Source organism: Bufo bufo, chromosome 7 (genome assembly GCF_905171765.1).
Source record: "Bufo bufo chromosome 7, aBufBuf1.1, whole genome shotgun sequence".
In the NCBI taxonomy this organism is placed as follows: domain Eukaryota; kingdom Metazoa; phylum Chordata; class Amphibia; order Anura; family Bufonidae; genus Bufo; species Bufo bufo.
The window spans coordinates 11,482,228-11,498,197 of record NC_053395.1 but is presented as its reverse complement, the minus strand read 5'-3'; the positions used below and the strand labels follow the sequence as shown (position 1 = coordinate 11,498,197).

The window sequence follows — 15,970 nt, the reverse complement described above, 5'->3', positions numbered from 1 at the left end:
CAGCCATTTTCTGTATATCCTCCAGGAGCCAATCGGATCACTTCTTTCACTTTCTATCCTTTTTATGCAAAACTGGAAGCTGAACTCTGGTTGCTATGGGCGACGTACATGAAGCCTGACATTAGGATCAAGAGCATCGATACTTGATTGTTAATGCCTGATGCCGCTGAGTGCAGGGAGACCGGTTATTATAACATTATTATCCTCTGTGAGATATAATATTATTCATGTAGCAGAAGATTGTAGAGCGGAGACTGTATCACACAGGATAGGATTAGATACAGCAGACAGTATCTCACAGAATAGGATTAGATACAGCAGACAGTATCACACAGGATAGGATTAGATACAGCAGACAGTATCTCACAGAATAGGATTAGATACAGCAGACCGTATCACACAGGATAGGATTAGATACAGCAGACAGTATCACAGGATAGGATTAGATACAGCAGACAGTATCACACAGGAGAGGATTAGATACACAGCTCAGCACAGTATCTCACAGGATGGGATTAGATACACAGCTCAGCAGATTGTATCACACAGGATAGGATTAGATACACAGCTCAGCAGACAGTATCACACAGGACAGGATTAGATACACAGCTCAGCAGACAGTATCACACAGGATAGGATTAGATACACAGCTCAGCAGACAGTATCACACAGGATAGGATTAGATACACAGCTCAGCAGACTGTATCACACAGGACAGGATTAGATACACAGCTCAGCAGACAGTATCACACAGGATAGGATTAGATACACAGCTCAGCAGACAGTATCACACAGGATAGGATTAGATACACGGCTCAGCAGACAGTATCACACAGGATAGGATTAGATACACGGCTCAGCAGACAGTATCACACAGGATAGGATTAGATACACGGCTCAGCAGACAGTATCACACAGGATGGGATTAGATACACAGCTCAGCAGACAGTATCACACAGGATGGGATTAGATACACAGCTCAGCAGACAGTATCACACAGGATGGGATTAGATACACAGCTCAGCAGACAGTATCACACAGGATAGGATTAGATACACCGCTCAGCAGACAGTATCACACAGGATGGGATTAGATACACAGCTCAGCAGACAGTATCACACAGGATGGGATTAGATACACAGCTCAGCAGACAGTATCACACAGGATGGGATTAGATACACAGCTCAGCAGACAGTATCACACAGGAGAGGATTAGATACACAGCTCAGCAGACAGTATCACACAGGACAGGATTAGATACACAGCTCAGCAGATTGTATCACACAGGATAGGATTAGATACACAGCTCAGCAGACAGTATCACACAGGATAGGATTAGATACACAGCTCAGCAGACAGTATCACACAGGATAGGATTAGATACACAGCTCAGCAGACAGTATCACACAGGAGAGGATTAGATACACAGCTCAGCAGACAGTATCACACAGGACAGGATGAGATACACAGCTCAGCAGACAGTATCACACAGGACAGGATTAGATACAGCAGACAGTATCACACAGGAGAGGATTAGATACAGCAGACTGTATCACACAGGATAGGATTAGATACACAGCTCAGCAGACAGTATCACACAGGAGAGGATTAGATACACAGTGACAGAATGCATGAAGTGTAGTACAGTGTGGGTCTCAGACTGTATCACACATGAGAGGCTTAGATACCACAGCATGGAGTGGGCTGGTCATGTGACATGGACCCTCATAGCTGTTGGGCATGGGAGGTCTGCTCACCTTGTCCTCAGGTCACTGCCCAAACTGGTTCTGGTCAGGTGTGTGAGGCTGCGGGTACATACCTGCTTGGAATGCAGGTGGGTGTGTCAGATAGGAGATTAACCTCATAGCTGCCGGAACGACTCCCGTGCAGAGGAGTCTTCTGTGAGAACAGACCTGTGCACAGAGCTGTCATACCAGGGGCACCGCAGGCACCCACCTCTGAGCAGTGCCCACCCTTTATCAAAAACTGTTGATTGTCAGGTCTTTATCTGCTGATTTGGAGCATTCCCTTCCAGTCCAGGGAGCAGGTAGAAAGAGGGCGCAGCCACCGGGCCCGGTGCCAGCCACTGACAAGCTGGTATATGTACAGTACACCAGGAGGGAACAGGACCGGTAAACCATTGTGCCAGGGGAGAAGATCTATCAGTGTGCGGCGGGATACAGCTGTGCTGACTGTGTGCCAAACCAGAGGGGCGAAGACTGTGCCAGAACAGGAGCAGAGGCGGCGTGCCAGGTGAGGAGCACATTACCAGGTGGGGGTCTGGAAGTGCCAGGAGACGGGTACACATATCCTGTAACCAAGAGGAACCAAATATTCTGGATGCAGATGGCACTATACCCTGTGTGCCAGGAGAGAAGTGGGTACCACAGGGCGGTAGTAACTAGGTAGGTCCTCTTTACTATGAGACAGCTAAAGCCTTTGTGCCAGAAGAAGAGCGGGTAGTGTGTACCATGGCAGGAGTAGGTTGTATGGATCAGGGCATGTGCTGCATCTGAAGATACTGTATGCCAGGAGTTCAGATACCACCTAACTGCAGACTAATTGTATGCCAGGATAGAAGCGATGCAATGGCAGGTAAGTGCACTGCGGCAGTAGAACTGAGAAGACCCAGCGCGAGCCGAGGATTGTTCTCTAGGACAATAGAGGAGACAATGCCAGTCACAGGGCACCCAGTTGTACTGAACAGTAGAGGGCATGCTATATCAGAGGGGTGGGATACCCCATTGCAGGATAGGAGAGGATGCCCCGTGGCAATAGAAGAAATATACACTGGCAGTAGAGGAGAGGATACCCTGTCATAGTAGAGGATGCCCTGTAGAGGAGAGAATGCTTTGTGGCAGTAGAATAGAGGATACCCTGTTATGTAACTATGACTATATTACAATAACACCTGTGGCAACAGAAGAGAACATACCGTGTGGCAGTAGAGGATGCCGTGTGGCAGTAGAGGATGCCCTGTGGCAACAGAATAGAACATACCTTGTGGCAGTAGAGGATGCCCTGTGGCAGTAGAGGATGCCCTGTGGCAGTAGAGGATGCCCTGTGGCAGTAAAGGAGATGATGCCCCATGGCAGCACATTTCTCTGCACAGCAGACATTATTAATCCTGTGTCTGGGCACTGAGCGGAGCTGTGATTATTTTTGGGCAGTGCCCATGGCAGACACAGCGAGGAGGCGACTGATGCTGTAATGTGCACAGGAGCCTCACTCCTCCCAGCCTCTGTGCCCTTCACATCCCACGATGTCTGGATGATGAACATTCAGGGCCGTCCTTCTCCTCCTCAGGTCCCGCTGCCTCCGAATAGCTGCTGGGCCCATCTCCTCACATCATGGTGCCCCCCTTATATTTCCTGGTGCCAGTCCTGGGGGGCTACGCTGCCACCTCCTATTACTTACTGAAGAATCCTCACATCCTGCAGAAGAGGAAGAGACTGGCCTTCCACTGCCGTCACATCTCCCACCGAGGGGGTAAGTGCTCCCCGACTTCAGGTACCACCCCAACATTTAACCCAGGGGAGGAATAGGGTGCCAGCCTACAATATGAGGGTAATAGGAATTATTATGGTTGAATGCCAAAATGTCCAGTTATTTCTTAGTCCTGTCTGTTTCTGGGAAAGCTGGGTGACGACCATTAATGCTGTGGGCAGTCACTGCGCAGGAGTCTGGGAAAGCTGGGTGATGGACACAATGACCTAACTGCCTTCTATCTCTGCCCTTCAGGAGCCGGTGAGAAAATCGAGAACACCATTGAGGCGTTTGATAAGTAAGTGTGAGGGTAGTGTAATCTGGGGGGCAGTGCTGTTCTCTGGGGGGTCAGCGTAATGTGGGGGGCAGTGGTGTTCTCTGGGGGGTCAGCGTAATGTGGGGGGCAGTGGTGTTCTCTGGGGGGTCAGCGTAATGTGGGGGGCAGCGCTGTTCTCTGGGGGGTCAGCGTAATGTGGGGGGCAGTGGTGTTCTCTGGGGGGTCAGCGTAATGTGGGGGGCAGCGCTGTTCTCTGGGGGGTCAGCGTAATGTGGGGGGCAGCGCTGTTCTCTGGGGGGTCAGCGTAATGTGGGGGGGCAGCGGTGTTCTCTGGCGAGTCAGCGTAATGTGGGGGGCAGCACTGTTCTCTGGGGGGTCAGCGTAATGTGGGGGGCAGTGGTGTTCTCTGGGGGGTCAGCGTAATGTGGGGGGCAGTGGTGTTCTCTGGGGGGTCAGCGTAATGTGGGGGGCAGCACTGTTCTCTGGGGGGTCAGCATTATGTGGGGGGCAGTGGTGTTCTCTGGGGTACAGCGCTGTTCTCTGGGGGGTCAGCATTATGTGGGGGCAGCATTGTTCTGAGGGGTGCAGCCTTATGTAGGGTACAGCACTGTTCTCTGGGGGGGGCGGCATTATTTGAGGTGAAGTGGAATTTTCTGGGGTTCAGCATTGTTCTGAGGGCAGCCTTATGTAGGGCGCAGTGTTTTTCTCTGGGGGGCGGCATTATGTGGGTGTCCGTAAATAAGTGATTTCTGGAAAGTAAAGCAAGTCTAGAATATATCGTATAGGGGCAGGTGTGTCAAGATGGTGCAAAAGAGAAAGGGAGTAACTCCTCCACAGCAACCAATGAGGCTGCAGCTTTTATTTTCCAAAGGGCCTCTGGAACATGAGAGCTGGAATCTAATTGGTTGCCAATGGAAATGCCTCCTCTGGCTGTCTGCACATAGGCTGAACACTTCAAGGGGTTCTCCAGTGTACACAGCACTTTGATAGCGACCTTAATTTGGGGGCCCTGAATTCAGCTGTTATTGGCATAGACAAAGGTCTTCTTAGCCAGACCCCCATTAAATAGACGCGCCACACAGATAAGATGGTTCCATATTCTCTTCATTCTAGTGCGGTCACCCATCACACAGACCTCCTTGAGCTGGACTGTCACATGACCAAAGATGGCCGCGTTGTGGTGTCACATGACGGCAATTTGCTAAGGCAGACGGGACACGACGTGAACATACGCGACCTCACATATGAGGTAATGACAATGGCGGCTGCTTTATACGGACAGTATGTATAGTAATAAAGTTCTGTTTGTGTCAGTTCCTTGCTTTTCACCATCTGTGCTTTCTGTGAGTGAACTGAAACGTGGATTTTAGATATTGTGTTCATAACTAGGAGCTGCCGCAGTACAAGAAGTCTCTGGAGGTCACCTTCTTCCCAGGTAGGTTGTAGTCACTCTAGTAGTCTTCAGATTGTTTCAGAACTACAAGTCCCAGCACACCCTCTGTACCTCATACACCTGCCTTTCACAGGTCACATATCGTCAGGCACAGACCACCGCATGCCCCTCCTGGAGGAGGTCTTCCAGAGATTCCCCGATAAACCCATCAATGTGGAGATTAAGGAGGACAACGATGAGCTGATTAAGAAGGTAACTGCAGGGAGTGGCGACCCCAGTGTGGCGGAGTGTGGCCGGCAGTGACCCCGGTGTGGCGGAGTGTGGCCGGCAGTGACCCCGGTGTGGCGGAGTGTGGCCGGCAGTGACCCCGGTGTGGCGGAGTGTGGCCGGCAGTGACCCCGGTGTGGCGGAGTGTGGCCGGCAGTGACCCCGGTGTGGCGGAGTGTGGCCGGCAGTGACCCCGGTGTGGCGGAGTGTGGCCGGCAGTGACCCCGATGTGGCGGAGTGTGGCCGGCAGTGACCCCGGTGTGGCGGAGTGTGGCCGGCAGTGACCCCGGTGTGGCGGAGTGTGGCCGGCAGTGACCCCGGTGTGGCGGAGTGTGGCCGGCAGTGACCCCCATATGGCAGGCAGTGATCCCGTTTTGTGCGGCAGGTGTCGGAGCTCGTGAGGAGATACCATCGCATGGAGAGGACCATCTGGGCCAGCACCAGCGACAAGGTCATGAAGAAATGTCGTAAGGAGGTAACGAGAACATGGCCAGAGAGTCAGACTGTTATGTATCTCCTCATCACTACTCCCCTCAGTATATACTACTACTTCTACTACTCCATCCTCCTCCTCAGTTCTACTACTACTCTCTCATTCACTACTAACACTACTCCCTCATCCTCTTTTCTTCTACTACTACTCCATCAATGTACTACTACTCCATGTTCTCTTTACTACTGCTGATCCTCTAATATCCTATGCATTAAAAATACTACAACTCTCATGCCGCTCTGTACTCCTCCTTCATCTTGTTAGTAATCCTCTTTTCCTCTATTACTACCCCATCATTCTCATATTTACTGCTACTACTCTCCTATCCTGTTTACTACTGCTGCTTGCTCTTTCTCCCGTGTGCCTACTAAGCCACGTCATCCTCCTCTCCACTACTACTCTCATCCTTCTCTTTACATCTGGTATAGTTGTTGTCTTTTTTACTACTACTCCATCATTCTGTACTCACTCATTTTTAACATTGCAGTTTTCCCACCAATAACCTCCTTATACAATCACCGCTATTACAACCCCCATCCTCCTAATCACTTTTAGCTCTGCTGTTTTTCTTCACTCCCTTTCTTCTTTCCTCCTCCTACTGTAACTACTACATCCTCATCGTCCTGCACATATTAGAACCCAGAGATGCCGTTCATGTTCACGCCACGCCGGGGCGCCATCCTCCTCCTCCTGTATTACACGGGGCTGCTGCCGTTCGTGGATCTGCCGGAGTCGGTGGTGGAGACGTACATGCCGTCCCTTATAAACAGGTGCGTGTATATTATATTGGGGGGGGGGTCATTGCTGGATACCGAGGCCTCACCCCGCGTCTCCCTCCTATAGGACGTATTTTCCACAACGCGCTCTGATGAGGAACCACTTCCTGGTCTACCTGCAGGACAAGTAAGTGCAGAGCGTTTAGCTTCTTAAAGGGGGACTCCACATTGCACAAGATGTTCCAGCACTTCACAGGTTACATCTCGACGGAACGCTGAGATTCTTTAGAAAGGTTTTCCTCTACTTGTTCTGGGTTAGATCATGTCCTCTGCTCCAGTCACAGCCAAAGTCACAGTAACCTGAGGCTCAGCTCCCATAATGCACTGCTCTCTGGTAACTGGAGAGTCGGCTGTTCCAGGTGATGACTATGATGTGCTGTCAGACTGTACGATTATACCTTATAATGAGACCCGATGTTTTTCTCACAGATTGATAATGAGGAAGAGTCTGTTTCAGCATCTCCAAGCCAGAGGCATCCAGGTAATGACATCATACATGTAGTGTGTATGTTATACCTCAGACCGGCCATGTGATGCATGTGATCCGCGGGGCCGGCCATGCCGCGTCTATTATACACGGGGCCGGCCATGCCGCGTCTATTATACACGGGGCCGGCCATGCCGCGTCTGTAATACACGGGGCCGGCCATGCCGCGTCTGTAATACACGGGGCCGGCCATGCCGCGTCTGTAATACACGGGGCCGGCCATGCCGCGTCTGTAATACACGGGGCCGGCCATGCCGCGTCTATTGTACACGGGGCCGGCCATGCCGCGTCTATTGTACACGGGGCCGGCCATGCCGCGTCTATTGTACACGGGGCCGGCCATGCCGCGTCTATTGTACACGGGGCCGGCCATGCCGCGTCTATTGTACACGGGGCCGGCCATGCCGCGTCTATTGTACACGGGGCCGGCCATGCCGCGTCTATTGTACACGGGGCCGGCCATGCCGCGTCTATTGTACACGGGGCCGGCCATGCCGCGTCTATTGTACACGGGGCCGGCCATGCCGCGTCTATTGTACACGGGGCCGGCCATGCCGCGTCTATTGTACACGGGGCCGGCCATGCCGCGTCTATTGTACACGGGGCCGGCCATGCCGCGTCTATTGTACACGGGGCCGGCCATGCCGCGTCTATTGTACACGGGGCCGGCCATGCCGCGTCTATTGTACACGGGGCCGGCCATGCCGCGTCTATTGTACACGGGGCCGGCCATGCCGCGTCTATTGTACACGGGGCCGGCCATGCCGCGTCTATTGTACACGGGGCCGGCCATGCCGCGTCTATTGTACACGGGGCCGGCCATGCCGCGTCTATTGTACACGGGGCCGGCCATGCCGCGTCTATTGTACACGGGGCCGGCCATGCCGCGTCTATTGTACACGGGGCCGGCCATGCCGCGTCTATTGTACACGGGGCCGGCCATGCCGCGTCTATTGTACACGGGGCCGGCCATGCCGCGTCATGTCTATTATACACAGGATCGGTCATGTTATGTCTATTAGGCCTCATGCACACGACCGTGCTGTTTTTTGCGGTCCGCAAAAAACGGAAGTTGCCTTTGTGCCTTCCGCAATTAACGGAACTGGCGCCAGCATTATAAATGCCTATTCTTGTCCGCAAAGCTCGGACAAGAATAGGACATGTTATATTTTTTTAGCGGGGACGCGCAACGGAGCTGTCTGCACCTCTTGCGGCGCCATTGAAGTGAATGGGTCCGCATCCGAGCCGCCAAAACAACGGTCGTGTGCATGAGGCCTTATACACGGGGCCGGTCATGTGATGTGTGTATGTGTCATACATTTGCTGCCTGCTCTCATGTGTTGCGCCCCCTGCAGGTTTACCTCTGGGTGCTGAACCAGGACTCGGATTTCCGCAGAGCCTTTCACTGTGGAGTCACCGGTGTCATGACTGATTACCCCTCCAAGCTTCACGGCTTCCTGCAGGAACACGAGGGGGAGCAGAGGACTCGGGGGGCAGAGGACCAGGCGCCTGCGTCAGACCAGCAGAGGACACACATGTGAGGACACGACCCCAGATATAAACCTACAGGATGTGAATAAAGTCTTTATTTTACAGTCATGATACATTGTAGTGGAGCCCCCCCCCCCCCCTGTCAGACCCTGGAGATGTGGACACATTGTGGGAGGATATGCTCCTCAGCCAGGTCCATGTAGCATCTCTCAGCCGGCTGGTCGCTGCAGAGCATCGTCTGGGTCATGTCCTGCTGCAGAGCATTGTCGGGTTCAGGACCTGCTGCAGCGCATCGTCTCGTTCATCTCCTGCTGCAGAGCATCCTCCTGTTCATGTCGTGCTTCCAGAACATCCTCCTGTTCATGTCCTGCTGCAGAGCATCGTCTCGTTCATCTCCTGCTGCAGAGCATCCTCCTGTTCATGTCGTGCTTCCAGAGCATCATCTCGTTCATGTCCTGCTGCACAGCATCTCTTGGTCCATGTCCTTCTGCAGCGCATCGCATCACGTGGTTCAAGTCCTGCTGCAGAGCATCGCTGCAGCCCCTTTGCTGCTTGGTGGTCTGTTCTGCCAGTCTCTCAGCTCTGCTGCATCGCTTGGCTCTGCTCACCTCAGGCACCATGTCACTACTCCACCATGCAGTACTCTGTGCGGGGCCCCCAGGACACCTGCTTCTGACATCAGAGGCCCCTGGAGGTGGCGTGTGGGGGCAGGTACCAGGGTGACGAACACATCTGCTGCATGATCGGTGGGTAACTCAGTCTAACTGGTGGAGGGGTCCAGGAGGCCATAAAATAGGGAGTCACAGGGGGCAAATTAGAGATCGGGGAAGGAAATGGAGCGAATCTGTAACGGAACAGAAGCAGTCAGATGGCGGCAGAGCCAGGCTGAACTAATCAAGCACAGAAAGAAAGACCAGGATCTTACCTGTGACTGAAGGGGCAACTATAGGCCGTCATTGGAGATATGGCGGAGGGTGCTGCCCACACCGGTCTCTGTGTTATGGGGTCCCACTGCACTAGACTGTCCATTCTGTGGGAGCTCTCCTCTGTGTGTTCAGGGCATGAGGTGTCTGTCGTATTCCTGATGTCCCCGGGGCTCTCTGTTCCAGGTGTCTGTCTCTTTTCCTCCTCTCTCTTTTCTGCGTCCTCCTGTCTCTCTTCCTTCACGGTTATCTCTTCTGACACATGCAGTCTCTCATTTTTCTCTTCTGAGTTCACATCTAACACAAGCGGTCTCTTCTCTGTGCTGTCTCTTGGAGACATTGTTAACTCGGCAGCACGCTCTCTCTGTCTCTTACAGCCTGAAACCACACGGAAATCATTATCACCTTCTATCATCTGTGACTGTGCATCCCCTGCTCAGGATACAGGATAGGTAATGTGTGTACACGGTGACCAGCAGAATAGTGAGTACAGCTCTGGAGTATAATATAGGATGTAACTCAGGATCAGTACAGGATAAGTAATGTATGTACACAGTGACTGCACCAGCAGAATAGTGAGTGCAGCTCTGGAGTATAATACAGGATGTAACTCAGGATCAGTACAGGATAAGTAATGTATGTACACAGTGACTGCACCAGCAGAATAGTGAGTGCAGCTCTGGAGTATAATACAGGATGTAACTCAGGATCAGTACAGGATGAGTAATGTATGTACACAGTGACTGCACCAGCAGAATAGTGAGTGCAGCTCTGGAGTATAATACAGGATGTAACTCAGGATCAGTACAGGATAAGTAATGTATGCACACAGTGACTGCACCAGCAGAATAGTGAGTGCAGCTCTGGAGTATAATACAGGATGTAACTCAGGATCAGTACAGGATAAGTAATGTATGTACACAGTGACTGCACCAGCAGAATAGTGAGTGCAGCTCTGGAGTATAATACAGGATGCAACTCAGGATCAGTACAGGATAAGTAATGTATGCACACAGTGACTGCACCAGCAGAATAGTGAGTGCAGCTCTGGAGTATAATACAGGATGTAACTCAGGATCAGTACAGGATAAGTAATGTATGTACACAGTGACTGCACCAGCAGAATAGTGAGTGCAGCTCTGGAGTATAATACAGGATGTAACTCAGGATCAGTACAGGATAAGTAATGTATGTACACAGTGACTGCACCAGCAGAATAGTGAGTGCAGCTCTGGAGTATAATACAGGATGTAACTCAGGATCAGTACAGGATAATTAATGTAATATATGTACACAGTGACTGCACCAGCAGAATAGTGAGTGCAGCTCTGGAGTATAATACAGGATGTAACTCAGGATCAGTACAGGATAAGTAATGTATGTACACAGTGACTGCACCAGCAGAATAGTGAGTGCAGTTCTGGAGTATAATACAGGATGTAACTCAGGATCAGTACAGGATAAGTAATGTATGTACACAGTGACTGCACCAGCAGAATAGTGAGTGCAGCTCTGGAGTATAATACAGGATGCAACTCAGGATCAGTACAGGATAAGTAATGTATGCACACAGTGACTGCACCAGCAGAATAGTGAGTGCAGCTCTGGAGTATAATACAGGATGTAACTCAGGATCAGTACAGGATAAGTAATGTATGTACACAGTGACTGCACCAGCAGAATAGTGAGTGCAGCTCTGGAGTATAATACAGGATGTAACTCAGGATCAGTACAGGATAAGTAATGTATATACACAGTGACTGCAGCAGCAGAATAGTGAGTGCAGCTCTGGAGTATAATACAGGATGTAACTCAGGATCAGTACAGGATAAGTAATGTATGTACACAGTGACTGCACCAGCAGAATAGTGAGTGCAGCTCTGGAGTATAATACAGGATGTAACTCAGGATCAGTACAGGATAAGTAATGTATGTACACGGTGACCAGCAGAATAGTGAGTGCAGCTCTGGAGTATAATACAGGATGTAACTCAGGATCAGTACAGGATAAGTAATGTATGTACACAGTGACTCCACCAGCAGAATAGTGAGTGCAGCTCTGGAGTATAATATAGGATGTAACTCAGGATCAGTACAGGATAAGTAATGTATGTACACAGTGACTGCACCTGCAGAATAGTGAGTGCAGCTCTGGAGTATAATATAGGATGTAACTCAGGACATGTCGCGTATCAGTTTAGTGTGTGATGTTTGAGGTCACAGAAGCATCTTGCGATCACCGAATGACTGACCTGGGGACCCATCTTCATCCTTTCCTGGTCTGTTCTGCCTCTTTCTCGGAGTGTTGCTGGAACAGAGAATTTCTGGGTTTTCAGTATCGTAAGGCTGATTACATTTCTCCTTCTATTTGAGCCGCTCAGCGGCGGTCACATTACAGGGGCAGCGCACCATGCAGCCGCTGATTTGGTTTTTCAGTATATAGCGTCAGTAGGGGCGATAAGCAGACAGGAGGAGTCGCACTTACTGTTCCTGTTGACTCTTGAAATATTTGATTCCTTTTGCAAATGGATTTTCTTCTATTTTCAACAAGGAGAGCTATGGGGGGGGAGAACATAGGTAAGAGGAGGGGCTAATGTAAGTGGGAGGAGCCCAGGAAGGATTATAATGACCCCTTCCTGTTGGAGTAGGGGCCTTAGTGTATTGCTTCACCTGGAGCCCTATTCACTGTGCCCCAGGTCCCCAATATTCTGGAGTTCCTCCTGCCTGGATATGGATATCTCCCCAACCCCCCTCCCCGCTCCTTCCAAAGGCACGGCCCCCAAATATTCTTCTCCACTTGCATCCAAAGCTGCATTCTTAATTCTGCTGCCTTCCTGTTAGCAGAGAAGTGCATTGTGGGAGGTCAGCTGTAAGGTCACATGACTGTCAGGAGGGTGGAGCTAAACTTTTTGGTCAGCAGAATTTGAAATGCAACTTTGTATGTGAACAGAGGAAAAAGACAGAACTGTACAAATACAGTAAATCAAAGTATTAACCCCTAGGGGGCCGACGTGGGATGTACGAGGGGGTGAACTAATCCCGATTCCTGACCTTGGGGTTCTGATAGCTGGTGACGGCTATGAAGGACGTCTCGGGGAAGGATATGGTGGCGGTGGGCCGTGCGTGGGGTCCGTTATTGGAGGTGGGGATGACATATAGTCGCAGGGAGTAACGGTGCATGGACTGCAGGACGATCTGAGGAGAAAACTGTATTAGCGATCACAAGAGACAACATAAAGGACCCTGGCATGGGGAGCACCCAGGAGGGGGGGCGCGCAGGCTGACACAAGGGGGGCGCGCAGGCTGACACAAGGGGGGCGCGCAGGCTGACACAAGGGGGGGCGCGCAGGCTGACACAAGGGGGGCGCTCCAGGCTGACACAAGGGGGGCGCTCCAGGCTGACACAAAGGGGCGCTCCAGGCTGACACAAGGGGGGCGCTCCAGGCTGACACAAGGGGGGCGCTCCAGGCTGACACAAGGGGGGCGCTCCAGGCTGACACAAGGGGGGCACCCAGGCTGACACAAGGGGGGCGCTCCAGGCTGACACAAGGGGGGCGCGCAGGCTGACACAAGGGGGGCGCGCAGGCTGACACAAGGGGGGCGCGCAGGCTGACACAAGGGGGGCGCTCCAGGCTGACACAAGGGGGGCGCTCCAGGCTGACACAAGGGGGGCGCTCCAGGCTGACACAAGGGGGGCACCCAGGCTGACACAAGGGGGGCGCTCCAGGCTGACACAAGGGGGGCGCGCAGGCTGACACAAGGGGGGCGCGCAGGCTGACACAAGGGGGGCGCTCCAGGCTGACACAAAGGGGCGCTCCAGGCTGACACAAGGGGGGCACTCCAGGCTGACACAAGGGGGGCGCTCCAGGCTGACACAAGGGGGGCGCCCCAGGCTGACACAAGGGGGGCACCCAGGCTGACACAAGGGGGGCGCTCCAGGCTGACACAAGGGGGGCGCGCAGGCTGACACAAGGGGGGCGCGCAGGCTGACACAAGGGGGGCGCGCAGGCTGACACAAGGGGGGCGCTCCAGGCTGACACAAAGGGGCGCTCCAGGCTGACACAAGGGGGGCGCGCAGGCTGACACAAGGGGGGCGCTCCAGGCTGACACAAAGGGGCGCTCCAGGCTGACACAAGGGGGGCGCTCCAGGCTGACACAAGGGGGGCGCTCCAGGCTGACACAAGGGGGGCGCGCAGGCTGACACAAGGGGGGCGCGCAGGCTGACACAAGGGGGGCGCGCAGGCTGACACAAGGGGGGCGCGCAGGCTGACACAAGGGGGGGCGCTCCAGGCTGACACAAGGGGGGGCGCTCCAGGCTGACACAAGGGGGGCGCTCCAGGCTGACACAAGGGGGGCGCTCCAGGCTGACACAAGGGGGGGCGCGCAGGCTGACACAAGGGGGGCGCTCCAGGCTGACACAAGGGGGGCGCTCCAGGCTGACACAAGGGGGGCGCTCCAGGCTGACACAAGGGGGGCGCTCCAGGCTGACACAAGGGGGGCACCCAGGCAGACACGAGGGGACATGCCGGCTGACACGAGGGGACATGCCGGCTGACACGAGGGGGGTTGCGTAGGCTGACACGAGGGGGGCACCCAGGCTGACATGAGGGGACATGCAGGCTGACACAGGGGGGCACTCAGGCTGTACATCACTGACATGTAGTAATCTGAGAGGTTTAGGTGATGGCGCACAATCTTGTTCATTTCAATGCAAAAATTCTCAATTTTTCCGGATTGTACGACCGTAGGGGGCGCCATTGTGCACTGCTCTATGAGCACACCCACAGGCTCTCGCTCCTCCATACCTGTCCTCCCTGGCTCAGAGTGTTGTTGGTCAGCCGGATCTTGTTGAAGCAGATGGGTCTCTCCATCCATCGGTGACCGGGGGCTGGGCATTCGGGGTGGAGGTAGAGACGGGTGGGGGGTCCTGGCTCGGCTCTGCCGCTCATATTCCAGGCCCCCTCACGCCACTTGTAACGGTTCTCACCATCGGGGACGGCCTGCACACAGAGACAGTAGAGACCGTGCGGGTCCAGCCCAGATAGGGAAACGGAAAACTCCGGGAACATCCGCCTGTCCAGACAAGAGGGAGAGTCAGACCCCACAACGGGGCCCGTTGGGGGTGTCAGTTTTACATAGGCACCCTCACATGTTCTCTTTCTTACTTCCCTGCACTGTGTCAGTCTTCACTGTAGTTGTGGCATTCTATTCATGAGCCAGGAATCTCGGGTTGAGCACCTCACACTTACCTTCCATTCTTGGTGAGTATCATCTCTGTCCCTACAGTGTTAAACTTCTCCCATAATTCCCTGTTCTCCAGTTGGGCAGTGACCTGAGGAGCGTGCGCCGCTGGCGATCGTGGAGGAGAACAATATGGCGGAGACAGAAATAACCCAGGAGGATGAGGGAACTTTGCACCTGAAAGAAGCAGAAGAGACAATTCACTTAGATGGCGGCCGGGTAAGTGGGCAGCCAAGGAGCAGGGGCGGACGGGGAACTTAAAGTGGCCCTGGAAAATAACCTAAAAATGGCCCCATTTTATAGGTGGGTCCAAACTGATGGTGGAGACAGCAATACCACAGTGCAGCACAAACTATTGCCCCAGCAGAACCAGATACCACAGTGCAGCACAAACTATTGCCCCAGCAGAACCAGATACCACAGTGCAGCACAATATACTGCCCCAGCAGAACCAGATACCGCAGTGCAGCACAATATACCGCCCCAGCAGAACCAGATACCACAGTGCTGCACAATATACTGCCCCAGCAGAACCAGATACCACAGTGCTGCACAATATACTGCCCCAGCAGAACCAGATACCACAGTGCAGCACAATATACCGCCCCAGCAGAACCAGATACCACAGTGCAGCACAATATACTGCCCCAGCAGAACCAGACCCCACAGTGCAGAACAATATACTGCCCCAGCAGAACCAGATACCACAGTGCTGCACAATATACTGCCCCAGCAGAACCATATACCACAGTGCAGCACAATATACTGCCCCAGCAGAACCAGATACCACAGTGCAGAACAATATACTGCCCCAGCAGAACCAGATACCACAGAGCAGCACAATATACTGTCCCAGCAGAACCATATACCACAGTGCAGCACAATATACCGCCCCAGCAGAACCATATACCACAGTGCAGCACAATATACCGCCCCAGCAGAACCAGATACCGCAGTGCAGCACAATATACCGCCCCAGCAGAACCAGATACCACAGTGCAGCACAATATACTGCCCCAACAGAACCAGATACCGCAGTGCTGCACAATATACTGCCCCAGCAGAACCAGATACCACAGTGCAGCACAATATACAGCCCCAGCAGAACCAGATACCACAGTGCAGCACAATATACT

The 15,970-nt window shown here is 53.0% G+C and overlaps 1 protein-coding gene across 3 annotated transcripts; it reads left to right on the top strand.

The window, feature by feature from the left end:
* The first annotated feature begins 1,655 nt into the window (after nucleotides 1-1,655).
* GDPD3 (glycerophosphodiester phosphodiesterase domain containing 3) lies at nucleotides 1,656-15,037 on the top strand. Of its 3 annotated transcripts, none has more exons than XM_040441195.1 (12): nucleotides 1,656-2,253; nucleotides 3,307-3,489; nucleotides 3,742-3,784; nucleotides 4,877-5,012; nucleotides 5,153-5,198; nucleotides 5,290-5,408; nucleotides 5,809-5,898; nucleotides 6,553-6,686; nucleotides 6,760-6,819; nucleotides 7,122-7,173; nucleotides 8,535-8,716; nucleotides 14,914-15,037. In XM_040441195.1, the coding sequence occupies exons 2-12, from the start codon at nucleotides 3,351-3,353 to the stop codon at nucleotides 14,927-14,929; spliced, it is 1,017 nt and encodes a 338-aa protein (XP_040297129.1). In that variant the 5' UTR covers nucleotides 1,656-2,253; nucleotides 3,307-3,350; the 3' UTR covers nucleotides 14,930-15,037. The 3 variants fall into 3 exon arrangements, with proteins under 3 accessions (XP_040297129.1, XP_040297130.1, XP_040297131.1); XM_040441196.1 differs by lacking the exon at nucleotides 1,656-2,253 and adding an exon at nucleotides 2,264-2,405; XM_040441197.1 differs by lacking the exon at nucleotides 1,656-2,253 and adding an exon at nucleotides 2,413-2,595.
* The last annotated feature ends 933 nt before the right edge of the window (nucleotides 15,038-15,970 follow it).